The 18,900-nt window shown below is 43.1% G+C and overlaps 1 protein-coding gene across 2 annotated transcripts in view; it reads left to right on the top strand.

The window, feature by feature from the left end:
- The window catches only part of mia3 (MIA SH3 domain ER export factor 3), a 104,869-nt gene that overhangs the window by 27,918 nt on the left and 58,051 nt on the right, over nucleotides 1–18,900 (top strand). For both annotated transcript variants that reach the window (XM_043687327.2, XM_043687326.2), the window contains exons 6-7: nucleotides 3,094–3,248; nucleotides 12,038–12,169. In XM_043687327.2, coding sequence (XP_043543262.2) covers nucleotides 3,094–3,248; nucleotides 12,038–12,169 — 287 coding nt within the window. The remainder of the gene's footprint in view (nucleotides 1–3,093; nucleotides 3,249–12,037; nucleotides 12,170–18,900) is intronic.

Genomic DNA, 18,900 nt, shown 5'->3' with positions numbered 1-18,900 from the left:
AGTTTCCTCATTTCCCCTCCCCCCACCTTGTCTCAGTCAAATCCCTCGAACTCAGCACCACCTTCCTAACCTGCAGTCTTCTTCTTGACCTCTCCGCCCCCACCCCACTCCGGCCTATCACCCTCACCTTGACCTCTTTCCACTTATCGCAATTCCAACGCCCCTCTCCCAAGTCCCTCCTCCCTACCTTTTATCTTAGCCTGCTGAACACACTTTCCTCATTCCTGAAGAAGGGCTTACGCCCGAAACGTCAATTCTCCTGTTCCTTGGATGCTGCCTGACCTGCTGTGCTTTTCCAGCAACACATTGTCAGCTATGTTCTATATAAAACCAGCATGCCTCGGGAAACCAGCCAGTGTATAGAACACTACTTTTGCTTGCAGTTTTGGCCCCTTACATAAGGAAGGATATACTTGCTTTGGAGAGAGTGCAATGGAGATTCATCAATCAGATTCTTTGCAGGGTGATGGTTAGGTCCTATGAGAAGCAGATCTAGAGACGTTGGCCTTCATTCTTTTGAAGAATGAGAGGTGATCTGTCAAAGCTTAGGAAATTCTTAGAGTGAATGCATAAAGGATGCTTCTTTGGCTGCTGTGGAGTCCAGCACCAGGGGATGCGGTCTCTGAATAAAACGTACACTATTTAAGACTGAGATAGAGAGAAACTTCTTAACTCAGGGTGGTAAATTTCTCTCATACCCCTCTTCCTAAAAAAAACAGCTGAGGAATCTAAATAAAGACCAAGTTTACTAAGCAGAAATCAGTAAATGATATCAAGTGATAATGTTATATTCCACTACTAAAATAGATGTTCACCAGTGACCTGGAATGGCAGGACAAGCTCAAGGAGCTAAATGGTCTATTTGTGCTTCTATATTTCTACGTTTCACTCGATGAGTACAGCTCCAACAATACTCACTAAACATGATGCCATCCAGGATAAAGAATCCCACTCAAATGAATATTAACTCCCTCAATCGCTGATGCATGGTACGAACAATGTATACCATCTACAAGATGTATTGCAGCAACTGACCAAGGCTCCTTCAGGAGTAGCTTCAAATCCTCCCACCTAGGAGGACAAAGTTAGTAGATGCAAGGGAGTACCACCACTTGAATGTTCCCCTGCAAACCATCCTGACTTGGAAATAAATAGCTACTCCTTCACTGTCACTCGGTCAAAATGCTGGAACTCCCTCCACATGGATGTCCTGAACCACATGAACTCCAGTGGCTCAAGAAGGCAGCTCACCCTGCCAATAATTAAAACAGAAATCAGGTTCCTCCACCTCTCTTCGAATCTTCCTGTTCATGTCATTACTAGTTTATCCATCGCACTCAGTGTGGGGGAGATTCTTCTCCATCCCTGCAGAATATTTCCTTCATCTCTCCAGTGTTGCTGTATGAAGGTGATCCCCACTTCCAAATGTCTCTGTTATTGCAGCAAATTAACAGTTAGTTCTGTAGATTTCTTTGGAAGTGATCAGGTTGGCTCTATCTCCAAGTCAAAAACCATCATGTGTATGGACTTCCAAAGCCTTGTGTTGGAATACCATATGGTAGGGCGTTTAGCAAATTATGAAGCTGTGCAGCAGAATGTATAAGTTTGCTTAAAGCTAGAAATTAGAGAGCTGTCATTACTTGCTGTTTAGGAGAAAGTGAGTACTGCAGATGCTGGAGATTAGAGTCAAGAGTGTGGTGCCGGAAAAGCACAGCAGGTCAAGCAGCATCTGAAGAGCAGGAAAATCGACGTTTCTGGCAAAAGCTCTTAATCAGGAATGAGGCTGGGAGCTTCTGGGATGGAGAGATAAATGGGAGGGGAGTGGGGCTGGGAAGAAGGTAGCTGAGAGTGTAATGGGTGGATGGAGGTAGGGGTAAACGTGATAGGTTGTAGGGGAGCGTGGATTGGATAGGTGAGAAGGAAGATGAAATGGATGGGACAGGTCATGAGGACGGTGCTGAGCTGGAAGGTTGGAACTGGGGTAAGATGGGGGGGAAGGAATGAGGAAACTGCCAAGGCGGAAGATTAGGCGTTCTTCCTCTGGGCATCTGGTGGTAAGAGAGTGACGATAGAGGAGGCCCAGGACCTGCATGTCCTTAGCAGAGTGGGAGGGGGAGTTAAATTGTTCGGCCATGGGCCGGTGGGGTTGATTGGTGCGGGTGACCTAGAGTTGTTCTGTGAAGCGCTCAGCATCCTGTCTCCCCAATGTAGCGGAGACCGCGTCGGGAGCAACGGATACAGTAAATAACGTATGGAAGTCCAGGTGAAATTTTGGATGTGGAAGGCTCCTTTGGGGCCTTGGACGGAGGTGAGGGGGGAAGTGTGTGAGCAGGTTTTGCAATTCCTGACCAGGTAGTCTCGGAGGGAACGGTCTTTACGGAAAGTGGATTGGGGTGGGGAGGGGAATATATCTCTGGTGGGGTCCGTTTTGTAGATGGCGGAAATGGCGGAGGTTGATGCGATGTATATGGAGTTTGGTGGGGTGGAAGGTGAGGATGAGTGTGGGGGGTTTCTGTCCTTGTTGAGGTTGGAGGGGTGGGGTTCGAGGGTGGAGGTGCGGGCTGTGGATGAGATGTGCTGGAGGTCATCACCAACCACATAGGAGGGGAAATTGTGATCTTTAAAGACTTGCTGTTTGCAAACTGCAGGGACATATACTCTGAGCTGAGACCAGCAGTGTCCCCAGAGAGTGAAAGGACAAATAATGGTGCAGTCACTCCAGACTAACTTCAGGAATGTCTAGCAACAGATCATGGAAATACACAAGAGGTTAGAGAAAATGCATAAGTGATAAGCTTGGAGAATCTTTAAAATGAATCTACAGCCAGAATCTGGATTATTTCCCTGCTGTAACAGGAATGAAGTGGGATAGGTTATTGTTTGCAAATGGCAACTGGCTCGAGATCAGTTGTTGATTTTAAATCTAAATTTATAGATTTTTGTTTGTTAGGTGCAGATATTAATGGTAGAACAATATCAAGGGAACTGAATGTCAACCTGCTGTTCAGATACTTCATTATTGGATGAATATAACTATAAATTCACTGGTGCTAAATGAGTACTTTTATTGCATGTATTCTAATTGAACCCTAGAGACTCCTTCCATCCTGGACAACAGCGTGATAATGGACACTAGTGAACTTCAGGAGAGAGGTCCATTCCTATCGTGGACCATCTCAGTGATGGATGTTATTGTCCTGTTTATCAAGGGTAATGTGCGGCCTGTCGTTCAGTCACTCATAGAGCATGTAAGTACTTTTATTTTTCCTTCAATCACTTTTCGTCTCCAACTCCTTGAGGGCTGTGGTTCCAAAGGCACAGCCATCTTTTGGTACTTGGATCAAGTTGACAGTTCTTAATGTTTGAATGTGAACGTTGATGGGTTGGAGCCTTTGGGAACAGTTAGGTGCTGATCTTTCTGATTTCCTCAACCCTAGCCTCACATGTGTAGAGGACCCCCATTCTCTCTACCTTCTTATGATAAATGTGTGACAATCCAACTAGATCTCTCTCGACTAGGGCTTTGTCATTTATGAACTGCCACTTGGTGGCTCCACTTACCATTCATATAAAAATGAATGTAAACTATTAATGGGAGGAGATTCGCCAGAACATTGTAGCCTTTTCTGTTGAGGTGAAATCACTGTGGCTGAGTCAGGATAGACACCAGTTAATGCCAAGATTAGAGTGGTGCTGTAAAAACACAGCAAGTCAGGCAGCATCCGAGGAATAGGAAAATTGACGTTTTAGGCAAAAGCCCTTCACCATTCCTGCTGAAGGGCTTTTGCCCGAAACATCAATTTTCCTGCTTCTGGGATGCTGTCTGACCTGCTGTGCTCTTCCAGCACCACTTGAATCTTGACTCCAATCTCCAGCATCTGCAGTACCCACTTCTGATTAATTAATGTCATACAGTTGAGTAAAGTTGTAGATGCTCTTCTCGTAGGTAGCTGTGAATGCATTGGAGCTATAATTTGCCAGTGTTACCAGTTTAGTTGATGTCCTCTCACCTTTTTGATATAAAGTTTATGGAAGTCAGAAGTCATGGTTGTAGTGGCCTTTGTGGTTGAGTAATTTGCAGATACAATATCTTGTCAAGAGTGGCCACTTGGAAGAGATGCTGGAGAGTCTGGCAGGAGCCTGACTGATGTGAATGAAGCATCAAGCAGCCTGAGTTAGCTTTCAAAAAAGGAGAAAACTGAAGGACATGTGAAATTTTCTTCAAGCTGGAAAATAAAAATGTAGTTTTGAATTCATAATTAAAACACAAACTGCTGGACGTCTTCAAGTCAGGCAAGTTCTGTAGAAAGGTTAACTATTTATTTTTGTCTTGATATTGCCATAGACAGAGCAGAGCTCAGCCATTTAGCTCATTGAGTCTGCCACACCATTGATGGCTGATCTGTTAGTCCTTCACTTTAGTGTCTTTTCCCCATAACACTTGATTCCTTTTACAGATTAAAAATCTTAACAAAAACAAATTACTGGAGAAACTCGGCAAGTCTGGCAGCATCTTCCTTTTTATTACCCTTTATTTGGCATATTTGGAACGCTATCAGTGTCTCCTTAACATGAAGTTAAAAATCACAACACCAGGTTATAGTCCAGGTTTATTTAGAAGTACCAGCTTTCAGAGCACTGCTCCTTCGTCAGGTAGTTATCATGAAGACTGATGTGAAGTATTTATACAACGCATTTGCCATTTCATGGTTTCCCCATTATAATTTACCCAGTTTTAAGAGACCTCTGTTCACTTTCGCCTCTCTCTTCCTTTTTATCTATTTAAAGAAGCTCCTGCTGCTTTCCTCGAAATTCCTTGCAAGTACCCGACTTGCTGAATATTTCTGGAGTTTTACTTTCAACATTTTCCAGCGTCCGCGGGAGTTTGGACGACTTGCTTTGAGGCTGTTTTTTTTTGTATTTCTTCTTCATTTGTACATTTTGGAAGCACGTGACCGAGACAGGCGAGACAAGTGGAAATCAAGAGGAAGACTCGGGTGTCACAAAGTGGTAGTGCCGAGGGGTGGCGCTGCTGTGGGAGGGAGGCACACCGAGCAAAGGGATGGATGTGAAGCAGGAAGTCCCCTGGCCGTGGTGAGCGCGCGAGCGCGGGCGCGCGGTTTAGTGTCCGGGGGCCGGCGGCGCGCGCCGTTTTAGAGTTGACGTGTTCGAGTGGCGGTTGTTGACCGTCGCCAGGAGCGGGTCGTTCGCCAACATGGGGCCAAGGTCCTGACATCGGCGTAGACCCCTCTGCCCGATCTCAACCACAACCTCCCCCCCTCCCCACACCGCTTCCGTACCGGGCAAAGTTCAACCCCTTCCCCGGACCGCCATGGATTTGGAGCAGGCGCCGCCGCGGCCGCCGCCGCCGCACCAGCCGCAGCCACCGGCATCCGTACCCGCAGCTGCTGCGGTCATGTACTCCTTTGTGGTGGGCCGGGTTGGCCAGGTCAGTGTCTGTGTAAGTGAGAGAGTCAAGTGTTCGCAGGCAGGCAGTGTCAGGTAAATGGATCAGCTCACCCCTCTCTGTGCTTGGCAAGGCCGTCAAGTCTCCGGATTTGTGCTATCTACCCACTTACCCTGTGTCACTCGACCAGCAGATTGCTCAGGCAGGTTGTAGCACGGTGATGTTACTGGACCAGCAGTTTGGAGTAAGGGATATTTAAATTCAGTCCATGCAGGATATGAGGAATAGAAGCAGTGACCACGGAATTTCCAGATTGTTGTGATATTAAAAAAATTGATTTATTTTAAAAAAAAATGGTTCATTCACGTTCTTTAAGGAGGATATGCTGTCATTCCTCGTGTGGCCTACATGTGATCCAGACTCTCAGTAATGCAGTTGACTCTAAACTGCTCTTTGAAACAGTCTCACACTCAGTTCCAGGGCAATTGGGAGTGGACTTTAAATCCTACCCTAACCAGCGACACTTACATCCTATGAACAAACAGAAGACGTTGTGCTAACCTGCGATGGAAAAGGCATTGTGGGTGTACAGACTCTGCACCGATGCTGACCACCACCTTCCAAAGACAGTAATCGGTAACAAATACCGGTCTTGCGGGTGACATCCACAGGATGTAAATGACTTTTTTAAAAAAGTAAATTTGAACTTGGTACTACCATACATGTCTTCGAGGAGGAAGTGAGGGCTGCAGATGCTGGAGATCAGAGCTGAAAATGTGTTGCTGGAAAAGCGCAGCAGGTCAGGCAGCATCCAAGGAGCAGGAGAATCGACGTTTCGGGCATAAGCCCTTCTTCCTGAAACGTCGATTCTCCTGCTCCTTGGATGCTGCCTGACCTGCTGTGCTTTTCCAGCAACACATTTTCAACTACCATACATGTGACTAGTATAGTTTACATTGGCTTCTTGAATATCGTATTTACAATCTGTGTGTAAATATAGCAGAGCTAACTTCTTCATGTTAATGTAGCCCCAAGCATGTGAGAGAGAAAATAGCAAGGGAATACTTCCTACAAATTCATCCAAAAATTGCTTTATAAATGGAAGTCACTTACTCTGGAAGTCACTAACTCATTTTTGTTCCTGTTCCCACAGTGGCCTTATGCCTTCCTGCCTCTGACTTCCTATAACCTTGTGTTCCTTTTACTTCTAAGTAAAACCCAACTGGCCCTTTCGGAAAGGTAACTGCCATCCATACCTGATATGGTCTACATGTGGCTCCAGAGCTATAGACATCTGGTTGGTTCTTAACTGTCCTCTGGGGCAGTTATGGATGGAAAATAAATGCTGGCCTAGACAGTGATTTGCACATCCAGTGCATGATTTTTTAAAAAACTGTATGGTGGCTCTGTGGTTATCACTGCTACTTCACAGTGCCAGGGGCCTGCGTTCGGTTCCAGCTGGCGACTGTCTGTGTGGAGTTTGCACATTCTCCCCGTGTCTGTGTGAGTTTCCTCTGGGTGCTCCAGTTTCCTTCCACAATCCAAAGATGTGCAGGTTAGGTGAATTGGCCATGCTAAATTGCCCATAGTGTTCAGGGATGTATAGAGTAGGTGCATTAGTCAGGGGTAAATGTTGAGTAGTAAGGTAGGAGAATGGGTTTGGGTGGGATACTCTGGTCGGTGTGGACTCGTTGGGCCAAAAGGGCCTGTTTCCACACTGTAGGGATTCTGCATCTATTCTATATTGATATTTGTATCTTCCTATTCATTCCACAGTTGGTGACTGTTCCATCAGTCCTCTAGGACTTTAGGTTTGGAATTACCTCCAGACACTTCTCAACCTTAAATAACCTCTTTATAACCTCTGTTTTGACCAAACACTTGATTGCTTGTCCCAACAATGTCTTTGACTTGGTATCAGATTTTTTAAGATTGCAGTCCGCTGTATTGTGTTGGGATATTTTCTTTTAAAGGTGCTATATAACAATACAGGTTACTTGAGTATAACTAAGTATACAATTCATTCTGTGGTTTAAAAATTTACCCTCTAAATGTGTTGAAGTAATGACATGATAACTATATATGTAGGAATGTAATTTTTATGGTAGTTCATTCATATAAATTTGTCCTTTGGTTGCAAATTAAACTTGTGAAATGTATTTAATGCTAATGTCTAGTTACTCGAAGTAGTTGGTCTTGAGTAGAAATTGTTTTGTAATTGAGTAGCAAGCTTGACATCTTGAGAGAGCATCAAATGTTAGCTATGGAGTGTGGTGCGAGAATGAAGAGTAGTCAGACTGGGTGGGGTTTGGTCCCAGAAAGAGGATAATGCTTGTTTTCTTGATTTGACAGCTTTTGCAAATGTTTGAATACAGACATGCACATGCAATACATTAATGAATTTTATAATTTTGGATATAGTGTTTTCTATTAAGGGGAGACAATGGTGTCCTATTAATGTAACTGAACTAGTAATTTAAAAAGTCAAAAATGTTCTTAAAACATGGATTTAAATCCCACCATGGCAACTGGTAAAACTTTTGAATTCAGTAAAAATCTGGAATGAAAAGTGAATCTAATGGTGACTGTCAATTGTCATAAAAACTAATGCAGTCCACTAATGGCCTTCAGAGAAGAAATTCTGCCATCCTTACCTGCCCTGGTCTATATGTGACTCCAGACTCTTGACAATGTGGTTGGCTCGTAACTAGGCAACAGTGGATTGGCAACAAATGACACCCACATCTCATGAACCATCTTGATGAAGGAGCAGCACTCTGAAAGCTAGTGCTTCCAAATAAACCCGTGACTATAACCTGGTGTTGTGATTTTTAACTATAAAAAAATTAAGGCAGAAGACCAGAAGCTTGGTGAAAGTTGTGGACCTTGAGATCTGAAGGTACAGCTGCTATTAGTGTCATTAGTAGAGTAATTAAAATCGGTGATGCTCGAGAGACTAGGATTGGAGCAGCACAGATATGAGGGTGATATGGATGGAGAAAGTTAGGGCTGAGGAGGAGTGGGACTGTGGTTGGCTTTGAATGAGGATGGGTAATGATTTTAAAATTTAAGTTGTTTTTAAACCACGAGGGTGGTACGGGTATGGAATGAGCTGTCAGAGGAAGTGGTGGAGGCTGGTACAAATGCAACATTTAAGAGGCATTTGGATGGGTATATGATAGGAAGGGTTTGGAGGGATATGGGCCGGGTGCTGGCAGGTGGGCCTAGATTGGGTTGGGATATCTGGTCAGCATGGACGGGTTGGACCGAAGGGTCTGTTTCCATGCTGTACATCTCTATGACTCTCTAAACCTGGTACCGTTGTAAACCAATGAGAGATACAAGTGACAATTTTTATCTGTCCGCATGTATTATTTTGCACGTGAAATATGTGCATGCAGATTGACATGCAACTTTGCATAGCACTAAATTTATTTGTGTATCTCGCCACTTTATACATGTCTGTGACCTAGGTTATAATGTAATGCAATTTCAGGTTATTTTATTTTCCCATTAGGCTAGTTTATTGGCTGGAGCCTTGCGATCAGTCATTGAGTAGAAAAGTGCCGTCAAATGGTAACCCCTGTTTTGAGTAGCTCATGATTGCAATTCGCAAATTGCTGAGGTGCATCATGTATTCACGTTATTATTTATTTGGAAGACATTAGGACCCTAAACAAGACCTCTATTCTTTTCTTCCCAGGTACAGCATTGAAGTTTTTGGACTGTCTTGATCTGAGTATCTAAGTCTGAGTAAACAGGATACAGTGCAATGGAACTTTGTAATTAGGGAAGGAAATTTGATCTTATTTGGTCTGGATATTTTTATAGAAATGGGGTGATTAGTACTGTTTTATTCATCCTTGGGGACTGTCTCTGTGAAGCGTGCATCTTCCCCTTGCCAGCATGGGTTTCTGCCAGGTGGTCTGGTTTCTTCCCACAATCCAAAGAAGGGTCCGTTAGGTGGATTGGCTATGCTAAAAAGCACTAGTGTCCAGGGATATGCAGGCTGGGTGGATTAACCATGGTAAATACAGAGTTAAAAGGATTGTTGGTGGTGACCTGATGGGCCAAATGACCTTGTTCTGAACTGTAGGAATTCTGTGATTCTGGATGTTCTATATTGTGCAACAGTAATGTAGCCTGTGTAATCTGATAAGCTTTTATTGCCTGGTTTACATAATTTCTCTAAACATGTTCACCTAGGGCGGCACGGTGGCACAGTGGTTAGCACTGCTGCCTCACAGCGCCAGAGACCCAGGTTCAATTCCCGCCTCAGGCAACCTCTGGGTGCTCCAGTTTCCTCCCACAGTCCAAAAAATGTGCAGGTTAGATGAATTGGCCATGTTAAATTGTCCATAGTGTTAGGGGAATGGGTCTGGGTGGGTTGCTCTTCGGAGGGTTGGTGTGGACTTGATGGGCCGAAGGGCCTGTTTCCACACTGTATGGAATCTAATCTAATCTCGGTTTAAAGATAGCCATTACTCTGTGTTTAGTTCAGCCAAGCTCCAGACTGCTTCATGTGTTAGTAAGCAAGCTGACAGGAGAATGAAACTGTGTCTGGTACACCCTTTAGACCTGGGTAAGATCCTGTTCCTGTTAAATTGGAGTCTTACTATAATTGCTGTGTGACATGCTTACAGCAATATCCACCATCTATTTTGTCATCGCAACAACACCAATTTTAATAATGTGAAAGTCCATGTTTTTTCCCGAATCCTCTGGGATGATTTAATTCTGTTTTCCTGTTTGTGGGTGAGTGGCTTTGATCTTAAATTTTGTTCCAAATTTTGGGAAAGTTGCTAAGTGTTAGGTTATCTCACAAAATTGATACATTGCAAAGAGCCTCTTCTGCCCTACTCTAATCTGCTTGTTGTGCAAGAAAGCTTAGTAAGTGTATTTTGTAGGAAGTTCATTTTGTAAACTTGCTCCAAAAAGGCAAGTTCCTTTTTTTGAACCAGATCATTTTACTGAAACTTAGCATTTAAGGAGTTCAGGTTCTTATGGCAGTAGGAGAAGGAACTGGTGAAGTCCCTATCATTACAACTAATTGATTGAAAAATTAATATTTGAATGCCTGTCAGTTTTGTGTCTCAATAAATTTATCATGAAAACCTCCATCCCTGTGTATTGCAAGTGCCTTGCTTATGTGCATGATTTTGACTCCTTCATTTCCGTGCATTTAAGATGGACAAGAAGTTAGAACATACAACATTTTAGCACAGTACAGAACCTTCAGTCGTCGATGTTGCGCTGCCCTGTGAAACCAATCTGAAGCCCATCTAACTTACACTATTCCATTCTCATCCATATGCCTATCTAATGACCATTTAAATACCTGTAAAGTTGATGAGTCTACAAGTATTTGCAGGCACTGTGTTCCATGCCCCTACTACTCTTGAGTAAAGAAACTATGTCCTATATCTAGCACCCCTCAATTTAAAGCTATGCCCCCTCATGCTAGCCATCACCATCCTAGGAAAATGGCTCTCGCTGTCCACCTGATCTAACCCTCTGATTATCTTATGTCTCATTTAAGTCACCTCTCAACCATATCTCTAACGAAAACAGCCTCACGTCCCTTGACCTTTCCTCGTAAGATCTTCCCTTCATACCAGGCAACACCGTATTAAAATTTATCTGTTTATCTGTTTTCAGTTTAAAACATACAGTAGCTTTAAAGAAGTAGAATATTAAGAAGTTTATGAAGACGGGAGAAAAGTTTGTTCAATACGGAATGTTAGTGATAGCATAATCTGTAAGAGAGTGCTGTATTGTGGAATGAACTTGATTGATGTTTGTTAGTGATACCTCAGATTTGATTGATAGTCCCTTGCAGACAATTCATTGGTCTAAACTTTTTTCCCCATGTCACCTTGTTGATAATTTGGAAATAATTTTACTGAAGTGAAACAATTGCTAGTCCTCATCCAGTTTTCTCCTTACACCACTAGTTTCAGTATTAATTTAGTTACACATTTCAGCATCTGTTGAAGTCTCCATTATAAATTGGCAAACTTGAGATTGAGTCAGTATTTTGTCTCAAAAACCATAATAGGATGAAGCTTTTGAACTGAATTTTATGACATTCCTTTTTTGATTTTGTTTCTTAAGTAGCTGTTGATCTTTCTCAATCTGAGAGAGTTAGTTGTATGTTAACCGCTTCCTGTATTCACTGAGTTGGGGTTATCTTCTTTTTGCAAGTACTGACTTCTCTTCTAATTTTACCATGAGATGTATATCCATGGGTAAGTTTGCATTTCATTAATTGAGCAATGTAAAAGGATCTGGCCTATTGAAATGTGCAGGGGACTTTAGTGCAGTAATTGCCTATAGCTGACAATGGTGCATATTTGGGAAATATGTTGACAAATATTCATAAGTGTTATTTCAGTGCCTTTCAACTGTTGCCTCTTCTGTTCCAATATTGGACTGAACTCCCTAGTTTTACCATCCCAGATAAAGGCACGGTCTATATCATCATTGTTTCATTGCGCCTTTTATGTAGAAAATCACCCTAAGGTACTTTATAGCTGTGTGAATAAATGGATAATATGAGTGCATTCCTCTATGCAAGTATTAGTAGGAATAATACTTTTTTTTATTGACAAATATTTTCCTCATTCTCAGCTAATGTCCTCTTTGCCTGAAGAAATGAGGCCAGGTCCTGATTTCCATGGAGTTCCCTGGGAGCCCATCTTGATGACTGCTATTATAGGAATTGTTACTTTTGTCATCCTTTTATGGAGAACCTGCCTTTCAGTAAGTAAGATTCATTTGCATTTATCATAAATTCACATTGCTTTCTTCAGAGCTGATGGGGTTGTTAATAAAGCTATCTGGGATAGATGATTTAAGTGGAAAGTGTACTTTTTGGTGTACTATAAAAAATGAGCATGAGTAGGCCATTTGACCCATCAACCTGCTCCGTTGTTCAATAAGATCATGGCTAGTTGCCTCAGGCCTCAGCTACTCTTTCATGCTAGTCTTCCATTCTCCAAAATTTCAAAAAATCTATTTTTTTTAAAGTGATCAATCTTACACAACTTTCTGGGCCAATAATTGCAGATATTGAGTACCCTCTGGAAGGAAACTCAGTCTTTTGGATCTCAGTTTTAAATGAATGTTCTGTTATTGTGTAACTGTGTCCCCTAGTTTGAGATTCCCTCACTAGTGGAAAAATCTCAACATCCAGCCTGTCAGGCCTTCTCAGAATCTTCTCTGTTTAAATACCCCGTTCTTCTGAACTCTAATGAATAAAGGCCTAACCTGTTTAGTCACTCTCGATAAGTCATTCTCTTCATCCCAGCAATATACCTATTGATTCTCTGTTGAACTGCAAAAACCAGAAATGTTCTCTACACAGTATTCCAAGTGTAACTTCACCAACACCCTGCATAGTTAGTTAGAGTCACACAGCATGGAAACAGACCCTTCGGTCAAACCAGTCCACGCTGACCATGTTGCCAGACTGAACTAGTCCCACCTGCCAGGGCTTGGTCCATATCCCTCCAAACCTTTAGGATTCATTTATTTATCCAAATGTCTTTTAAACATTGTAACTGGACCTGCACCACTTTCTCTGGCAGTTTATTCCATGCACCTATCACAATTGGTATAAAAAAGTTGCTCCTCATGCCTTTTTAAATCTTTCTCCTCTCACCTTAAAAATATGCTCCCCGTTTTGAACTCTCCATCCGAGGGAATAGACCTTTGCTATTCACCTTATTCATGCCCCTCATGATTTTTTAAACCACCATATGGTTACCCCTCAACCTCCTGCGCTGCAGTGGATAAAGCACCAGTCTTTTCGGTCTGTTTTTACATCTCAAGCCCTCCACACCTGGCAACATCCTTATAGATCCTTTCTGTACCATCTCCAATTTAATAACATCCTATCACTGAACGAACAGAACTGCACACTCGTCATAGAATCATACAGCATGGAAATAGGCCCTTTGTTTCAACTTGTCCATATCGACCAAATTTCCCAAGCTAAACTCAGACCATTTGTCTATGTTAGGTCAGTGTTCCTCTAAACTTTCCTATTCATATACCTGTTTGGATGTCTTTTAAATGTTGTAGCTGTACCTGCATCTACCACTTCCTCTGGCAGTTCATTCCATACACGAACCACACTCTGTGAAAAAGTTTCCTTTTAGGTCCCTTTTTAAATCTTTCTCCTCTCACCTTAACACTATGCCCTCTAGTTTTGACCTTCCCTACTCTAGGAAAAAGATTTCGGTTGTTTACCTTATCTATGTCCCTCGTGGTTTTATAAACATAAGAAATGGGAGCAGGAGTACACCATCTGGCCCATGGAATCAAAAAAATGTGGCACTTAAGCACAGCAGGTCAGGTACCATCCGAGGAGCAGGAGAATCGATGTTTTGGGCATACATCCTTCATGAGGAGAGTGGGAGTGGCAGCCCAAGGGGGCTGAGAGATAAATAGGAAGAGGTGTGGGGCTTGGAAGCAAGGTTGCTTGGAAGTCGATAGGTAGATAAAGGTGGGTGGTGATAGCTTGGAGTGGAAGGTGGAGTGGATAGATGGGATGGAAGATGGATAAGTAGAACAGTTGAAGAGGGTGGTGCCGAATTGCAGGGTTGAATCTGGGGTAAGGTGGGGGCAGGGCTGCTGGGAAACTGGTGAAATTGACATTGATACTGGGTGGTTGGAGAGTCCCAAGGCAGAAGATGAAGCGTTTTTCCTACAGGTATTGGGTGGCTTGGATTTGACGGTGGAGTTGGCCCAGGACTTGCATGCCTTTGATGAAGTGGGAGAGGGAATTGAAGTGGTCGGCCACAGGGCGGTGGGGTTGTTTGGTGCATGTCCCCCAGATATGTTCTCTGAAACATTCTGCAAGTTGGCATCCTGTCTCCCCAATGTAGACGAGACCACATTGAGAGAAATGGACACAGTAGATAAAGTGCTTGGAGGTGAGGTATGGGTGAGGGTTTTACACCTCTTGCAGTGGCAAGGGAAGGTGCTTGGAGTGGAGGGTATGTTGGTGGGCTGTGTGGACCTAACTAGGGAGTTGTGGAGGGACTGGTCTCTGCACAATATTGATAGGGTTGGTGAGGGAAATACACCTCTGGTGGTAGGGTCTGATTGTAGGTGGCGGACATGGCGGAGGATGATACGTTGTATCCAGAGATTGGTGGGATGGAAGCTGAGGACTGGGGGAAGTTCTATCCTTGTTGAGATTAGAAGGATAGAAGTGTGGGAATTGGAGGAGATGCAGTGGAGGGCATTGTTGAGGGGAAATTGCAGTCCTTGAAGTAGGAAGCCATCCGGAATGTTCAGGAGTGGAATTCTCCACCTGAGAGTGGTTGTGGTGGAGGAATTGGGAGTAAGAGATAGTGTTTTTGCAGGGGGGAGGGGCTGGGGAGGAGGTGTAGTCCAGGTGGCTGTGGGAGTCGGTGGCTTTGAAGTAGATGTCAGTGTTGAGTTGGTCACCGGAAATGGAGCTGGAGAGGTCCAGGAAAGGGAGGGAATTGTCAGAGATGGTCCAGGTGAACTTGAGGTCAGGGAGAAAGGTGTTCATGAAGTTGGCTCAATCGCCTTGTGGGAGCATGAGGTGGTGCTGATACAATCATCAGTGTAGAGGAGAAAAAGGTCGAGAATGGTGCCAGTGTAACTATGAAAGATGGACTGTCCACATACCTGACAAAGAGGCAGGTATAGCTGGGACCCTTGAGGGTGCCCATGGCTACCCCTTTGGTCTGAAGGAAGTGTGAGGATTCGAAAGAGCCTGCTCCGCCATTTAATAAGATCATGGATAATCTTTTCGTGGGCTCGGCTCCACTTCCCAGCCTGCTCGCAATAACCATTAATTTATTTACTGTTTCAAAATATAAAAACATTAAATGAGAGAGCCTCAACAGCGTCATTGGGAGGGAATTCCACTTAATCACAACCCTTTGGGTGAAGAAGATCCTCCTCAACTCAGTTCTACATCTGTTTCTCCACTATTTTGAGGCTCTGCCCCCCTAATTCTAGTTTCATTCACCAGTGGAAGCAACCTCCCTGCTTCCATCCTATTTATTCTCTTAATTATGTTTCTATAACACCCCCGATTCTTCCAAGAATGTAACACAATTTCTTTCTTCTTATTTGTCAAGGTGACGTCTGGATGCAAAGAGCAGAATGCCCTTTGTGGTCCATCATTCTCTACACATCAGTTATTCTAAAGTAATAATGTGATTTCACAAAAAAATCTTCAAATTTAACAGTTGTATAACAGAAGCAGGAAGAAATATTAAACTTTTTGATGCTTTTCCAAAGTTTATTGCTATACACGAAGAGCAGATGTTGGGTTTCCTTACACTGTAAAGATCCAAGCTTCTAAAACATGTAGATTAAATAAAATCTTGCTTTCATACCAGACAAATTAAACCTATAGTCAAAACTCAAGACACTTCACAGAACTGTAATTTGACAGTCACAAAATATTCGGAAAAGAAACCAAAAGCATGATCAAAAGGGTTGGTTTAAAGGAAAAGAGAAGGGTTGAGAGACTAGAAGATATTGCTGAGGTCCCAGTACTGATCCTTATAACACCTCACTATAAATGGCCTGCCAATTTGAAGATAATTTGTTTACCCCTACTTTGCCTTTTGCCCTTTGATCAATATTCTGCCTAGGGCAATGTATTCCTCCCTATGTCATTTGCTTTTTGCTAGTGCAACAACCTTTTTTGCGGCCCGTCATAAACTGTTCAGGTTGGACCGAAGGGTCTGTTTCCATGCTGTATATCTCTATGACTCTGACTTTTTAGAACACCAATCTCGTAATGCAATTGGTTTCCCATTATCCATTCAGCTCATTTCATCCTCAAGTAACTTAAATAGGTTTGTTTCCTGGAAATCACATGGACTATTTCGAATCATACTATGATTTTGTTTTAAACTGTGGTTCCTTCTCTCACCGTTTTTAAAAATAGTTATATGCTCTCGAGATAGACATGACGAATGTCAGGGAGGCAATGGCCTTGTGGAATTACTGCTCGGCTATGAATCCAGAGGCCCAGGTCCTGTTCTGGGGATTTGGGTTTGAATCCTGCCATGGCAGGTAGCGTAATTTAGAAATTTTAACAATATTTCTCTCTTTTTGAACTCCAAGCAATAAAACCCAATATTCCTTTTGCCGCCTTAGTTACTTGCTGCACCTGCATGCTTACCTTTTGTGTTTCATGCACAAGAACACCCAGATCCCTCTGCTCTGCTATTTTTTTGGAGTCTGGCCATTTAAATGGACAGTCTGCCTTTTGATTCTTCCCACTAGAGTGTGTAACCTCCTGTATTATACATTTTTTTGTTAAGTTTTGCTGACTCAGGCAAACTATCTATATCCCCATGGAGATTCCTTGTATCGTCATTACTATGCGTCCTCCCACCTATTTTTGTATTGTAAGAAAATTTGAGTACATTAGACTCTGCCCCCTCGAAGTCATTAACACTAAGTAAATGAGGCCTTAGGACTAATGCTTGTCGCACTCCATTGGTTTTTGTTTTTCCAACACGAGAGAGTTGTTATTCCCACCTCTGTGTTCTGTATGTTAACCGGTTCTCAATCCATGCTAATTCCCCCAGTACTTTGAGCTCCTATCTTGTGAAATAACATTTTATGTGGTCCCTTATCAAATGCCTTCGGAAACCAAATATCTATTGGTTCTGCTTGTTATATCTGCGAAAAATTCAAATCAATTTGTTTTGAATGATTTCCCGTTCAGAAAACAGTGTTGACTCTTTGATTTTATTAAGTGTTTCTAAATATCATACTACTTCTTGCATAATAATGGAATGTAGCATTTACCCAGTTAGGCTAATTGTCTTTAAATTTCCTGCTTTCTGTCTCCCTCCCTCCCTACTTAAACAGGGGCAGCTCATCTGCAGTTTTCTAATCCGCTGGAACGCTCCCAGAATCTAGAAAGTTCTAGAATATATCAGCCTTTTTCCTCTACGATCTTTGCAACCATTTCCTTAAAAATCCTAGAATGTCAGCTATCAGACCCTGGTGATTTGTCTGTCTTTAGTCCCACTAGATTGTCAAAAGCTTCATCCCTCTTGATATGGGTAGACAGTGGCTCAGTGGTTAACACCGCTGCCTCATAGCGCTAGGGACCTGGGTTCGATTCCACCCTTGGGCAACTCTATGGAGTTTGCACATTCTCCCCGTGTCTGTGTGAGTTTCCTCTGGGTGCTCTGGTTTTTTTCCACAGCCCAAAGATGTGCAGGTTGGGTGAATTGGCCATGCTAAATTGCCCATAGTGTTGAGGGATTTGTATGTTCAGGAATTCTATGATTCTGTGAGAGATTGTTAAAAGTTATTTCCCCTCATAGGAACGCCTATATTTGGTAGGTTAATTTTGTCCTCACTGTGATGGCAAATATTGGTTTAAAGTGACTTCCATTTCCCTGTTACCCATTTTTAATTCCCCAGTTACATCCTGCAAGGATTGTACGCTTAGTTTAGCTACACACCTTTTGCATGCACATAAATGTGCACACTTGCTGTTGTTATTTTTCTTAGTAATTTATTTTCATGCTCAATTTTCTCTCTCTTTATAAGCTTTTTAGCCATTAATGCCCAATTCTTTTGCATACCACTAGTTTTTGCCCACCACTTTGTAAATATTTTTAATCAACTGTTGAGGAATGTTATTGCGCATCTCTGCAGCAGATGTAACATGAATCCAGATCTCCTGGCTCAGAGTTAGGAGCACGTCCGCTGCCCTTTTGCCACTTTGTATGTCTTTTTTCTGATTGGGTACTCTCCTTGACTTCCTTTGTTACCCATTTTAGCTTCATCCTTCTCGCTGAGTCCTTAATTCTGGCTGGAATACATTTTTGCTGAACATCTTAAATATCTGCCACTGCTGATCTAGCAATTTTTTCTCTCTTTCCTTCCCCCCCCTCCCCTCCCCGGCCCCCATCTGTATTACCAGGCCCCAAAGGAACCTTCCACATCCGACAGATATTTACCTTTACTTCCATACGCATCATCTACTGTGTCCATTGCTCTCAATGTGGTCTCCTCTACATTGGCGAGACAGGGCGCCAACTTACCGGACATTTCAAAAGAACATCTCTGGCACACATGCACGAAACTGCCCTGTGGCCGAACACTTTTTAACTCCGCCATGGACACGCAAGTCCTGAGTTGCATTCACTGCCAAATCCAAGCCACCCAAAACCTGGATGAAGAACACCTCATCTTCCGCCTTGAGGCCCTCCAACCACACGAGATTAGTATGGATTTTTACCAGTTTCCACATCTCTTTTTTCCCCCCCCCCGCCTCGCCTCGCCTCGCCTCGCCTCCCGCCTATCTCAGATCCAAACTTGTAACTCGACACCGTCCTCTTGAACTGTCCTACCTATCCCACCTATCTGCTCCACCCACATTCACCCCCACCTTCCTCCAAATATTGCATTCCCAGCTACCTTTCTCCCTTAGCCCCACCCCCTACTCATTTATCTCTCAGTCCCCT

Source organism: Chiloscyllium plagiosum, unplaced genomic scaffold (genome assembly GCF_037043375.1).
Source record: "Chiloscyllium plagiosum isolate Xiang-an unplaced genomic scaffold, Cpla_swu_hap1 HiC_scaffold_3, whole genome shotgun sequence".
Classification (NCBI taxonomy): domain Eukaryota; kingdom Metazoa; phylum Chordata; class Chondrichthyes; order Orectolobiformes; family Hemiscylliidae; genus Chiloscyllium; species Chiloscyllium plagiosum.
This window is presented reverse-complemented; position numbering and strand designations above follow the sequence as displayed.